This window comes from Rhipicephalus microplus, chromosome 1, assembly GCF_043290135.1.
Source record: "Rhipicephalus microplus isolate Deutch F79 chromosome 1, USDA_Rmic, whole genome shotgun sequence".
NCBI lineage: Eukaryota > Metazoa > Arthropoda > Arachnida > Ixodida > Ixodidae > Rhipicephalus > Rhipicephalus microplus.
Genome location: NC_134700.1, coordinates 210,271,582 through 210,284,937, shown reverse-complemented (window position 1 = coordinate 210,284,937; position 13,356 = coordinate 210,271,582). Strand labels below are relative to the sequence as shown.

Genomic DNA, 13,356 nt, shown 5'->3' with positions numbered 1-13,356 from the left:
TATGCCGAATTTTTTCAGTCTTGATTTATATATCTTAACCCATGCTTAAGCCTTGTTAGCCTTGCTTTTAACCTATTGAGCCCTTCGTTGTGAGCGTGATTAGGCTGAATAAGATCCGCGGACAAGCTTGGACTCTGAAGGTCTACACACTTGAAAGAAAATGTTATCGAATCAGTGCCCTCGAGCTGAACTGGGAGACACCTTGTATGAAAGTTAGGCTCCCACAACAGGCACGCCTCGTATTCTGTATGACAGGGCGTGAGCCATTGCCACGCATAATGTACACTAACTAGAACAGAGCCAACTAACAAGCAGACCAGCCTTGAAGCACCCTTACGTAAACTATAACAACATATATTTCACAAAATATTCCTCCGCCCTCTCTCACTCGCATATATAGCCCCAACGCATTGCGAGAGAGCGCGCGCGCTCGGAATCACGCGAGGAGGTTTTCGGACAGACCACACCATCCCAGTTCCTAAGGGAGCGTGTGACCCTGTTCGACGCGCATGGCAGCCACAGGCAACGGCCCTGGAATGTCCGAGCCCGCCAGTTCGGTGCGAAGCGCCGTGCGTCGGGCGCTGGCAGCTGCGCCCAGCTTCGCGATGGAGGTAGTCTGGACGCAGTTGCCCGTGCCGCTTATGCAGGTGAAGCCACGCGGACAGCAGTTGACCAGGTCGCTGCAGCACACAGCGTCCCTGTCGGGACAGCAGCCGTACGAGCCCGATTCCTGGCGGCAGCACGTGCTGTTGTCTCGGAAGCAGTACGTGTCACCCGCAGGACACTTGGTCATGAGCAGCTCCTCGTCGTCGACCGTGTACTTGGACGCTGTCGTTGCCTTGGCGGCGATGGTGGTCTTTGTCGCGTTCCGGCCCTCAGAATGCTTGCGCGCGGCGCCCGCCGGCGCGCACAGGTTGGACGCCTCGTCGCAGATGTAGTGCTCGGGGCAGCAGCTGCTGCGCGCCGAGCAGCACACAGCGTTGGTCAGGGTGCAGCACGAGTAGCGGCCGACCGGGAGCAGGCAGCATGTGCCGGCTGCACAGAAAGTGTTTGGAGAACGCGTATCAAGAAAGGGGGATGCCAGAAGCCTGGCGATGTACGCTACACCAAGAAAGTGTCAGGAATGAGTCTCATATTAGTTTGAATGGTAAAGTTACCTTTGCTTACGCAGAATACAGCACAATAAAAAAAGATCCCACGTGCAGTGGGAATCGATGATATGCGATGCCCGAAAAAGAAAGATTGATATGTCACACCAAAATCAGCACAACGTTACGAGGTGGAGGAAAATTATGTCGTACATAACTTCCGTGTCATGATTATCATGTTTGGATGTATTGTGTACCTTCGTCATCTATTGACGTCACGTGGTACCCAATTTAGTATATGTGGAGCTAGCGAAATGGCCACAAGCACGCCACGAGCGTGGTATGTTGTCACGTTCTTAAATGGCACGCGTGTCAGGATTGTAATGTTTGCACCAGTCATATATTTTGTCATCTGTTGACGTCACGTTATACCAAATTTGGCATATGTGACGCTAGCGAAACGGCCACAGGCGCATAATGAGTGTGGCATGTAGTCATGTTGTTACACGACACGCATGTCATGATTATCATGTTTGGATGTGTCATATACCTATTTCGTTCATTCGCGTCATGTAATACCGAATTCCGTACATGTGAAACTAGCAAAACGGTCGCGAGCGCATCATGTGCGTGGCATGTAGTCATGTTGTTATATGACACGGATCTTATGATTATCATGTTTGCACCAATCACATACCTTCGTCATCCATTCACGAATCGTAATGCCAAATTTGGTATATGTGAAGTTAGGGAAACGGTCGCGAGGGCATCATGAGCGTGGCATGTAGTCTTGTTGTTAGACGACACGCAAATCACGGTTTTCATGTTAGGGTTCGCCATGCAATCATGTCATAGCATACCAGTTTTGCAACATGTGAACGAAACCACCGCAAGAGCAGCAGGACTATGAAATGTAAACCATGAGATTCATGACATACATGTCATGCTTTTCATGGTTTGACTAGTCAAATAGGGTCGTCCTACAGTCATGTTATTCCGTACTAAGTTTGGTATCGACACCATTATCGAAACGTCCAGGAGAGCTAAAAGTAGTAGGTGACTAGATAGATAGATAGATAGATAGATAGATAGATGGATAGATAGATAGATAGATAGAGAGATAGATAGATAGATAGATAGATAGATAGATAGATAGATAGATAGATAGATAGATAGATAGATAGATAGATAGATAGATAGATAGATAGATAGATAGATAGATAGATACGCTTAAAGTCGCCGAAGTTCGCCAAGAAATGGTTCGCATTTAAAACAGCACTGAAGCTGTCCGGGCAAACTTGTTGCCAGGAAACTGAAGGTTAAATTACAGCAAAACACGGGCACTGATAGCGGTGAACAGAGCGTCGGCATTTATACACGTGCCGTCGAATATTCTAGCGTTATCGCTAGTGGCCACGTTGGTTCCAGAATAATTTTTAATGTTCGCGAAGCGCGCGAAATCTTAACATAACTACATTCTCGAAGCTTCTCGAATACTGTTAACGAGGTTTGCGCTGAACATATTAAGGGGGCAATAACAAACTCCAGGAAGGAATGTGGCAGTAAGTTCAAGTGATACTTCTGCCTTTCGTTGTCCTTACACTAGCCCCAAGCGGTAGAAGGTACACGTCATAGCCATGAGGTCTCATGAATAACCGGCTATGAGCCAGGTTGTTTATGAATACTGTTGTCTGTTTCTGATGTACATTTTTTTGGGGTCAGAAAAGATAGCGAGTCGATGGGCAATAATTATGTAATAGAACCCCTGAGTGAACCACGACTCAGTCTGCCGATGACGCACTCACGATACCAGTCGAGGAATGTCTGTTTAGATACACGGGCTTTTTTTCTGACGCAGGAGCAAAGTTAAACCCAGAAGTGCTTGTGCGTTTTTTAACCATGATGGTCTAACGCCCCGGCTACCCAGTGACCAGTATTCTTACTTTTGTGGCAGAGGCTTCCGTCGGGACACCTCTTGTAATCCGGGGCCAGCGCCGCAGAGGTTGAGAGCAGCAGGAAACCTAGAGGGAGCAGCAGCATTTTGGAACGCTGGAAGGAACTGAAGCGTCGATTGAGAAACGCGAGCTCGCCTGCTTCGTGGCTTGGTTGGTTAGACCCAGGAGGAGTGGCTCAATCCAACACGCGCGCTGTGCACACGCCGCGAGGACTAACACTCTTCTTTGTCGTCAGGCTGAAGTTTATCTTCAACACATTTAGAGAAAGCAGAATGGTAGCTTGATAATTAACATTCAGAAAATTAGAAGCAACCTGCAAGAGCCCCGGGGGAAAACAGGCGCTTTGCTATTCGTAGCGAGGCACTGGAGGTGACAAAGGAATATGCCTACATAGTGCATGTAACGACCGCGGAGCCGGATGACAGTGCTAAAGTAACTAGAAGAAAACTGAGGAAGGATGAAGCATCTATACGGAAGGGTGTTTCATCTCCGCTAACCTGAAACCTGAGGAAAGGCGAGACATGCTGTGGGCGCTGTTGTTTCACAACGCAATAATCGCTGCTAATTTGCAACGCGAGACAGAAGAAAGAAGAAAGTCCTAACCTATAGGTAATTCGCCACATTGTCTTATTATTTATTTAATGTTTTGTTTTATTTTAATATTTTAGCTCTTACTAAACATTAATCATACTTTCAGTATGTCTGATCCGACCAGTTCATGGCCGATCCCCCAGAGTGGGTAGGTGCCAACATAGAGTTTCCCAAAATTAACTAGAGGGCACTCTGGCGCTGCGATCGTTCAGCGACCATGGGAATGATGGGTAGTACACACATTTGCCTAGTCTTCGTACTTGCGGGCGGCGAATCGTACTTGTGGCTTAGTTTATTGCTGGTTACGGTTTTGTTTTGAAGGAAAGAACAAACCCTATTGAACTTAGTGGCCTGATTCAAAATGGTGAGCCTAATAGAATAAGGTTGTGAAGCGCAAACCGTGAACATTTGCTAATTTATGTTCTCGGGAAAAAAAAACAGCTCCAAGCCACACGAACACACACGGAGCCAGAAACAGGCCAGAAGTACGAAAATTAGACAAATGTGTGTACTACCCATCATTCCCATGCTCGCTGAAGCACCGTACGTGTGTTGCAGCTCCCATAGACACTAGCGCCAGAGTTCCATCTAGTGTATATTAAGAAACTCTGTGGGTGCCAATGATCCAAGGAGAATCATCATCATCATCATTGTCTTTAGAGCTGGGGAGCGGGTCATTTGATTTATGCTCTACAAGCCTACGCTAAGAACAACCTGTCGAGGACTTCTGTTTCGCCTTGGCATAGACATTTTCGCTGTAAAATAGGAACTTGTTTAAGCTGTGAGGAGGTTTATTAGCCGTTAAAGACAGCGACGAGACAGCGTCAAGAACCGTCCAGCGATCGGCACAGCAACGAACCGAAGCACGAGCCGAGAGAGCCAGGCGTTGGCGATGCTGCTCGCTGCAGGCACATCTTCTTCTTCACAATCGCCCCCACTGAAAAAGGAGCCATCCTGGCGACTTAAAAAGTTTCAGGCAAAGGCTCATGGTACGGTTTCAGTCGGGAAACATGGACGATGTCACGTGCACGCCGGCGCATGTCGTCCGATCGGGAAACTGGTTCAATTAGGAAATTAACCGGAGAGGTTTTCTCCAAAACGGTGTAAGGCCCCTCGTACCGCGGGACAAGTTTCGAGGAGAGTCCCGGTGTTTGGTATGGGATGGCAAGCCACACAAGAGACCCTGGGGCATAGTTGGGATCCGGAAGAGAGGTGCTACAAGTTTCTTTCTGGCGTTGTTGTTCTTCCGAGGTGAACGCACGGGCGAGCTGGCGGCACTCTTCGGCTTGTCTAGCAGCATCGGAGATAGGTGGACACTCGGAAGCATCAGGACGGTAAGGAAGTAGGGTATCAATTGTATGGGAAGGCTCACGTCCGTAAAGAAGAAAGAAAGGTGAGAATCCCGTGGTGGATTGTATTGCGGTGTTATATGCGAACGTGACGTATGGGAGAACACGGTCCCAGTTGCTGTGATCAGATGCCACGTACATTGAGAGCATATCACCTAGCGTGCGGTTGAACCGTTCCGTTAGTCCGTTAGTCTGCGGGTGGTATGCTGTCGTTTTCCGATGAATGACGTGGCATTCCGAAAGCAGAGTTTTGACGACCTCGGAAAGAAAAGCGCGGCCTCTGTCACTAAGGAGCTCTCGAGGTGCACCATGTCGAAGGATAAAGCGTTGCAAAATGAAAGAGGCGACATCCTGAGCTGTAGCGCTCGGCAAAGCGGCTGTTTCGGCGTAGCGTGTCAGGTGGTCGACCGCCACTATAATCCACCGATTACCATCTGGTGTCAATGGAAGGGGACCGTAGAGGTCATCGCCGACGCGATCAAATGGCTTGGCAGGGCATGGAAGTGGCTGCAATGCGCCAGTCGCACGTGGCAGTGTTGATTTACGTCGCTGGCAGTCAGGACAGCACTGCACGAATTTACGTACAAAATTGTACATGCCGCGCCAGTAATAGCGATGGCGAAGGCGTTCATATGTTTTGAACACTCCGGCGTGGCCACATTGCGGATCGTCGTGAAGGGAGGCGCATACTTGCGATCGTAAAGTGCGTGGAATGACCAGCAACCACCGGCGGCCATCGGGAGCGTAGTTGCGTCGATGAAGAAGTTGATCGCGGATGGCGAAATGGAGAGCTTGACGTCGGAGGGATCGAGATACTGGAAGGTTGGGCGTGCCAGATAAATATTCGATAAGAGAGGCGATCCACGGGTCACGACGTTGTTCGGTGGCAATTGATTCAAGATTTAACGATGACAAGTACTGGAGGCACGTGTTTCCGCACGTCGGATCTGGTGGCAAAGGTGAGCGGGACAGGGCATTAGCGTCAGAGTGTTTGCGTCCGCAGCGGTATACGACGCGAATGTCGTACTCCTGGATGCGGAGTGCCCATCGCGCAAGGCGGCCAGAAGGGTCTTTCAATGTGGAAAGCCAGCAAAGCGCGTGGTGATCAGTTACTAGATCGAACGGGCGGCCGTATAAGTACGGCCGAAACTTTCCAAGCGCCCACACCAGAGCCAAACACTCTTTTTCTGTCACGCTGTAATTAGTTTCGGCTTTCGTCAGAGTGCGGCTAGCGTAGGCTACAACGTATTCTGAATAGCCGGGCTTTCGTTGAGCGAGGACCGCGCCTAGCCCGACGCCGCTGGCGTCGGTGTGCACTTCGGTAGGAGCCGTTGGGTCGAAGTGGCGAAGAATAGGTGGGGAAGTAAGCAGACGGCGCAGAGTAGCGAAGGCAACGTCACATGCAGGGGACCAGGAGGTGAGGTTCACGTCACCGCGAAGAAGCTGCGTTAACGATGACATGATAGATGCAAAATTGCGAACAAAGCGCCGGAAATAGGAGCATAGGCCTACAAAACTGCGAAGTTCTTTCATGGTCGTCGGCTTGGGAAATTCTGCGACTGCTCGAAGTTTTGCTGGGTCTGGTAATACGCCGTGCTTGGACACGATGTGGCCTAGGATGACGAGCTCGCGTGCAGCGAAGCGGCATTTTTTTAGGTTAGGCTGCAGACCAGCGTTGGTCAGACAACTCAAAACGTGCCTGAGGCGAAGGAGGTGCGTAGGAAAGTCATGGGAGAAAACCACGACATCGTCGAGGTAACACAGGCACATATTCCATTTGAGGCCACGTAGCGTATTATCCATAAGACGTTCAAACGTGGCAGGCGCGTTACAAAGCCCAAAGGGCATGACGTTAAATTCATATAGTCCGTCTGGTGTAATAAATGCCGTTTTTTGGCGATCGGTTTCTGCCATTGGGACCTGCCAGTAGCCAGACCGCAAATCTAGCGACGAGAAAAATTCCGCTCCGTGAAGGGTGTCAATGGCGTCATCAATGCGCGGCAAAGGATAGACGTCCTTGCGGGTTATCTTATTCAAACGACGATAGTCCACGCAAAATCGGATAGATCCGTCTTTCTTACGCACCAGGACGACGGGAGACGCCCAGGGACTGTGAGATGGTCGAATGACGTCCCTACGAAGCATATCTTCGACTTGATCGTTGATGACGCGGCGCTCTTCAGCGGAGACACGGTATGGTCTTTGACGCAGTGGCTGGTGTAGGCCGGTGTCAACATGATGTTTGACTTGTGATGTGCGGCCCAGTTGAGGTTGCGACACATCGAACGAACTCCTGAACTCATGGAGAAGATCCAGCAGGTCGGCATGTTCGGTGGGAGTGAGAGTGTCAGCGATGGCGCTGGAAAACGTATCATTGGACGACTCCCCAAGTGCTGACAGTGCTTTTGGGTGGTCGCAGTAGTCGTCCGGGACATCAAACAAAAACGAAGGGTCGAGATCCTGCACGCGGCCGAGACATTCCCCCGCAAGCAATGTGACAGGTGTGGAAAGCGGATTGCTTACGAACATGTTGCTTCTTCCGGCGGCAAGGTCAATTGTTGCGAAAGGCAGCGGCAAAGCTCGACGACATTTGAAGATATCGGAAGGCATAAAAAGAACTGTAGCGTCAGTGTAGGCGTTGCATGAAACGGGAACAAGGGCGAAATTTCCAGGCGGAATATCGGTATCTTGAAGAACGAGCAACTTCGGCGGCTGATGAGGAGCATCCAGTAATGGGACATCACACAAGGGCGAAAACTCAACTTCGGCGCGTGCGCAGTCAATGACGGCATTATGGCGGGATAGGAAGTCCCACCCGAGGATGACGTCATGCGAACAGACAGGAAGAACAATAAACTCCACGATGTAAAGAATGTCTTCGATGGAGACTCTTGCAGTGCAGGCTGCGAGAGGCGTTACTTGCTGTGCGCTTGCGGTGTGAAGCGACAGTCCCGAAAGCGGCGTCGTTACTTTGCGTAATAAACGGCAGATATTAGCGGCAATAACAGAAACAGCGGCGCCAGTGTCCACAAGGGCGAAAGTACAATAACCTTCCACAGTTACTGCGACCACGTTAGCAGGAGAGGAGCGAGGGCTTAGACAGTTCGAAAACGGCGCAGTTCTTGCCTCTTGAACTGCGTTGCTTAGTTTTCCTGGTCGGAGGGTCCGGGCCGGCGACGCATGGGGGAGGGCGATCGCCGACGAGGAGAGGGTGCGCGTTGAGGCTGAAAGTCTAGGTGGTCAGTAGGCGCATAGCGAGGTGGCGAGACCGGCCCGTATTGGACGAAGGGTTGGCTGCCGGGATGCGACGACCGGGCATAGTTGCCGAACGTCTGAGGTCGACGGCGGCAGTAGCGAGCAACGTGTCCGGGAGTGAAGCAAGCGTAGCAAATCGGTCGGTTATCGGGCGTCCTCCAGGAATTGGCGACTGGTGCTGCCGCCCAAGGTGCAGTATAAGCAGCCGGGTGTGCGGGCTGTGAGCGCGTGGTGTAGGGTGGTTGCGGGAGCCTACGTACAGCGTCTGCATATGTGAGCGGCGCGGCTACGGGCTGCATCTCTTGTGAAAAGGCGACAGGCGGAGCCACAGGCTGCGTTGCATAGGTTAGGGGCGCGGCCACAGGCTGAACGGCTGGCGGATAGGCGACAGGAGCGCCTACCGGCTGTGCGACACCCGGGCAGTGACCACGGCTTGATAGAGGTGGCTCGTAGTGCGCACGAGGAACAGCTTGTGCAACCTCTTCCGATATAGCCGTGCGAAGCGGGGCAGGTAGACGGGTGGTGGTCTCGTGAGTAAAGGGCACTAGAGAAAGTTGGCGGGCGACTTCCTCACGGACGAAGACTCGGACTTGCTGCAGCAATGATGAATTGTCGGGCATGGAGTCGAAGCTGGACAGCGACTCACCACCAGGCTGAGGCTGCCTTGTCAGAGTGCGTTGCTTTTTCAACTCGTCGTAGCTCTGACACAAGCTGACGACTTCAGAAACTGTGCTTGGATTCCTTGCCAAAAGCATTTGAAATGCGCCGTCGTCGATGCCCTTCAGTATGTTTTTGACCTTGTCGGATTCGGGCATGGTGTCATTCACACGTCGACAAAGGTCGACGACGTCCTCAATATAACTGGTAAAGGTCTCACCAGTCTGCTGAGAGCGGACGCGCAAGCGCTGTTCTGCCCTCTGCTTGCGGACAGCCGGCCGACCGAACACTTCAGCACATGACGTCTTGAAGACGCTCCATGTGGGGATGTTGTGTTTGTGGTTATTAAACCACAATTCGGCGACGCCAGTGAGATAAAATATCACGTGGCCCAGCTTGTCGGCTTCATCCCACTTATTGTTGGCGCTCACCAGTTCATAGTGCTCGAGCCAGTCTTCGACGTCGGTCCCATCCGCACCGCTGAATACCTTCGGCTCCCGTAGTTTAGGATGGCCAGGGCAGTTGAACTGGAGCGAAGGCGTCGATGTAGTGGCGTTGGCAGTCATGACAGGTGGTAGCGTACGGCTTCGCAGCTCCAGGGTGTAGCAACGGGGATTAACAGCACCTCCACCAAATGTGAGGAGGTTTATTAGCCGTTAAAGACAGCGACGAGACAGCGTCAAGAACCGTCCAGCGATCGGCACAGCAACGAACCGAAGCACGAGCCGAGAGAGCCAGGCGTTGGCGATGCTGCTCGCTGCAGGCACATCTTCTTCTTCACAAAGCAGATATCTATCGTGACCATGCACTCCCGACAGAGCGCTAATGAGAGCGAAGGACAGACGTCACTTCGACGTATACCCACGTATCCAAAAGAACCCCCGTATAAATAAAATAACTGTCACTTATTACTTCGCACCCGTGACGTCAGAACGCCCGAGCACACTCAATGCTTGACCGGAAGAGAGATAACCAATAACGACGTATTTTCAATGCTATTCGCTTTACGCGTAGTAGCCTACATAAGCTGTAAGACTGGGGAGTTTTAGGTGGAAGAATAAGCGGGAAGCGTATCAGTTTTCGGCACCTTTAGTCGACGTTGTTCAGTAACACTCAGTAGGAACGAACGATCGAGAAACAAGAAAATGGTGCGTTTTGCCAGCTGGTAGTTCCAGAAAAGGAAAGAAAACGAACAGCATGTGTTCGTGCTCCGTCCTTTTGCACTGTAGCAAGTTGGCGATATTTAGCAGCTCTGCTGGGAAAAGATTCATTGGTCGCAATTTGTATGACGATGGGTCGTCGCTGGTCAATGTAGTCAGAATTCGCGGTTGGCAGTCAAACGTCTAGAGGTAATGCAATTGCAAGTACTTGGTCAATTATAGGATCATTCGTTCAAAAATTGACAGAAAGGCAGTACATAAGGCAGGAATGATCAAGTCGATTCCTAAACCTTTCGCCTGAATTTACACCCTGAATTCGTATAAGAAAGTGGTTCGTAGGTCAGCAAGAAAACTTGTTCAGAGCCTCGAGTGATCCACGCAACGAGTGGTGGAGGGAAATATGTTAGGAGTTACATAGAACCACTAATTAGTGCCATGTTCGTGATGTTGTACGTTGCTGCCTAATCACATGGTATTCTTTGTATGGTGAACGATCGCCGTGAAAATGCATGCAGCTATATATGCTTTCCACCAACAATTTCTTGCTTGAGAAAGTAATTGAAGGATACAAATTAAAAATAACCTTAAATAACCCGAAAACGGGGGTAGACTGCTTGTCCTCTAGCGCATTATCTTTTCTAGTTTTTCTTTACTGTATACCTACAAGTCAAAGTAAAAATATACTCTCGTGCTAACCGACTATTTGGACGTAACAAAGGTAGTCTAATTTACCCCGCTGAGGTTTTTGAGCGAGTAAAGAGAGTAATTTTTTACTGCCTTTGTACTAGGTCTTCGGGCTAATTTCTGAGAGATATTTCAAGTGGTGAAAAAAAAAAGAAAAGAGAAGATGATGGGTGCTTCTCCGTTTTGCTTCTGACACCACCCGTCTCCATGGCTGCAGCTTCCAGTCACGTTTCAATAAGCTCTCAAACGGAAGAAAACTCCTCACGAAGTAAAACTGAATTTTGACGTTCTTTTACCACGTGCCACACAGGTGGTGATAAAACTGTCTTGTACCACCTTTTACTCTAACATGAGGAAGTAATTTTAAACGCGAGAGAGTTTTCAGATGTCATGAGATTTCAGATGTCATAACCTCAAACTCGCATATCCTTTGCTTACAGTGAGTACGCTCTTTCCTTTTAAGGGGCGAAGCTCCTCTTAGTCTAACGTTGTCATGCGTCATGCGTAACCGAGAGAAGAAGAGACGAGAAAAAAAAAGGCAGTATCTCCCGAATTGTACAATAGACGGCGCTGTCTCATAGAAGTACATGCAAACTGCAGTTGAGTGAAAATATCCTAGATGGCACTCTACCGCTATTCTCCGATTGGCTGCTGCGCGGGCTGTGTCTGAGTACACGGAAAACGAGCGCCTCTCTTAGTCTCCTGGATAGTCGCCGTACGTGGCGAATCGTTGGTGGGGCATGGACGAAGCAGAGCGGTGGGCGCGCTGAAGACGCTTGCGCTCGGCTTCTTTGGCTCACGTCTCGTCGGTGTTACCCGCGCGCCGTCTGCATTCTCGAACGCGATCAGACGCATGGACGCATGCACAGACAAACGGACGCTTCGGCCCACTCATCGTTCACTACATGGATATGCTGTGATTTTTTTTATGTTACCTTCGCACGCTTTCATACCCAAGAGGTTCCTGCTATCTCCCAACACATATGCACCCATTATTTTTTCACATTTAAATGCATCCACTGGTAGGTGGCCTAACTTGATAAGAATGTTCTTGGCCTGGTCATGTAAGATACGAGTATTTAAAACATTTATTTGCCCAAGTACCACGCCTACCACGAAACTTGTCATCATAACACGTTAGTCATTTTTGCATACAAAATTTTCTCCCGTTTCTTATTCCCTCTTTATCGCGGCAGTAATCAACGCACCTGTTTCGGGAAATGCGTGTGAATCTCAACAGCTGGGCAAGCTACCATATGGCATTTGTTCCATGCAGCGCTCGCGTGCGTGGGCAGTGACATACATGTAGAAACAAAAGTAAGTTCCACGACCACGCAATCATGGCGTTCACCCTGCGTCTGGCCTCAGTAGAGTGCGCAGATGGGAGTTGCACGCTCAACTTTTCAAGTAGCGACACGTGGTGGTCGAGCAGCGCATTAATCAACGGATTTTGTCGCATGCAGTCAAGGGCTGTCGCTGGTGGGCCTGAACTCGGCGTCAGATCCTATTTCGTTTTATTTTCTTTGGCAAAACGGCTGCCTCGCCTCATATGCGCGTGCGCAGTCGCATAGGCTTGCTTGCTACTATATACGTACTTGCTGCGTGTAATGGAGCATCACGGAGCCGGTAAACGTATACTGCACGCCACCTTTCGAGAGCTATAGTGCGAAATCTCAAGTTACTAAATATATAACACTTCCGTATATGGTTCAGTGGAGTAGAGAACATGTACGAGCTTCGCCATTGCAAAACTTCCACCACACAGCTACATATTGCACCCATGAGCAAGCATCTTACAGTTTAATAATTCCGAAGTGCATTTCTCCTCGTTTAATATCCTTCTGTATAGTTCCAGGCTCCGTGAAATACCCTTAAAAATATGTAGAGATCATATTAGAAGTGATAAGCAGCTTCTGAAATCTTGATGTGGTGTGGCAGTAGTTGAATAATTAGACCAAGAAACGCATTCATAAATGCTATTTCTCCTGATTACCCGTTAACTTCGTACTTAAATGTGTCTTTGGTCTGTGTCATTTTGTATATTATGCCAGAGGCCACGCTAGTGTGCTTGCTGTATACTCTCGCACCGCGCCCCGCCGCGGTGGTCTAGTATCTGAGGTACTCGGCTGCTGACCCGCAGGCCGCAAGTCGCGGGATCAAATCCCGGCTGCGGCGGCTGCATTTTTGCTCCGATTTTTTTTTCTGGAGCTGCTACCACAGAATCAACGTCTGGGAACCCACACTAATCCCTCCCCTTCATTTAGGCTTACGCTCCCACTCGGCGCCGGGCTTCCCTCGATTACGGCTCAGATTAAGAGCGGTGGCTTAGCAAGATAAATTGTCCCCCGAACCGGAGAGAAAAACCGTCGGTCAACGTGACGGCTTAATTCATTGGGGGCCTTTATTTTGCCACGCGCTCGGGATTTATTGGGCGCGCGCAGAAGCCGTGGCGAAGAATGAGAGAGATTACGGCGCGTTTTATGGGCTCTCAACGTTCACCGCCCGCGTAACGTGTTGGATCGAGTGTAGGTGTCAAACGACAGCGGCAGACTGGCCAGCGCTGTTTGCACAGCTCTGTTGTTCGTTACACACACAAGGAAATGCAACCGTGGGAAAA

At 50.0% G+C, this 13,356-nt stretch overlaps 1 protein-coding gene across 1 annotated transcript; it reads right to left on the bottom strand.

Moving 5' to 3' along the window:
* Window positions 1-333: 333 nt before the first annotated feature.
* LOC142805101 (progranulin-like) lies at window positions 334-3,281 on the bottom strand. Its single transcript, XM_075891158.1, has 2 exons — window positions 3,032-3,281; window positions 334-1,035 (listed from the first exon to the last, which is right to left on the bottom strand). The coding sequence occupies exons 1-2, from the start codon at window positions 3,126-3,128 to the stop codon at window positions 479-481; spliced, it is 654 nt and encodes a 217-aa protein (XP_075747273.1). The 5' UTR covers window positions 3,129-3,281; the 3' UTR covers window positions 334-478.
* Window positions 3,282-13,356: the final 10,075 nt, after the last annotated feature.

Coding starts and splice junctions, on each gene's coding strand:
- LOC142805101 (XM_075891158.1), bottom strand. CDS start 3,128: ATGCTGCTGCTCCCTCTAGGTTTCCTGCTGCTCTCAACCTCTGCGGCG. Junction 1,036..3,031: donor CGGAAGCCTCTGCCACAAAA/GTAAGAATACTG, acceptor CTTTCTGTGCAG/CCGGCACATGCTGCCTGCTC.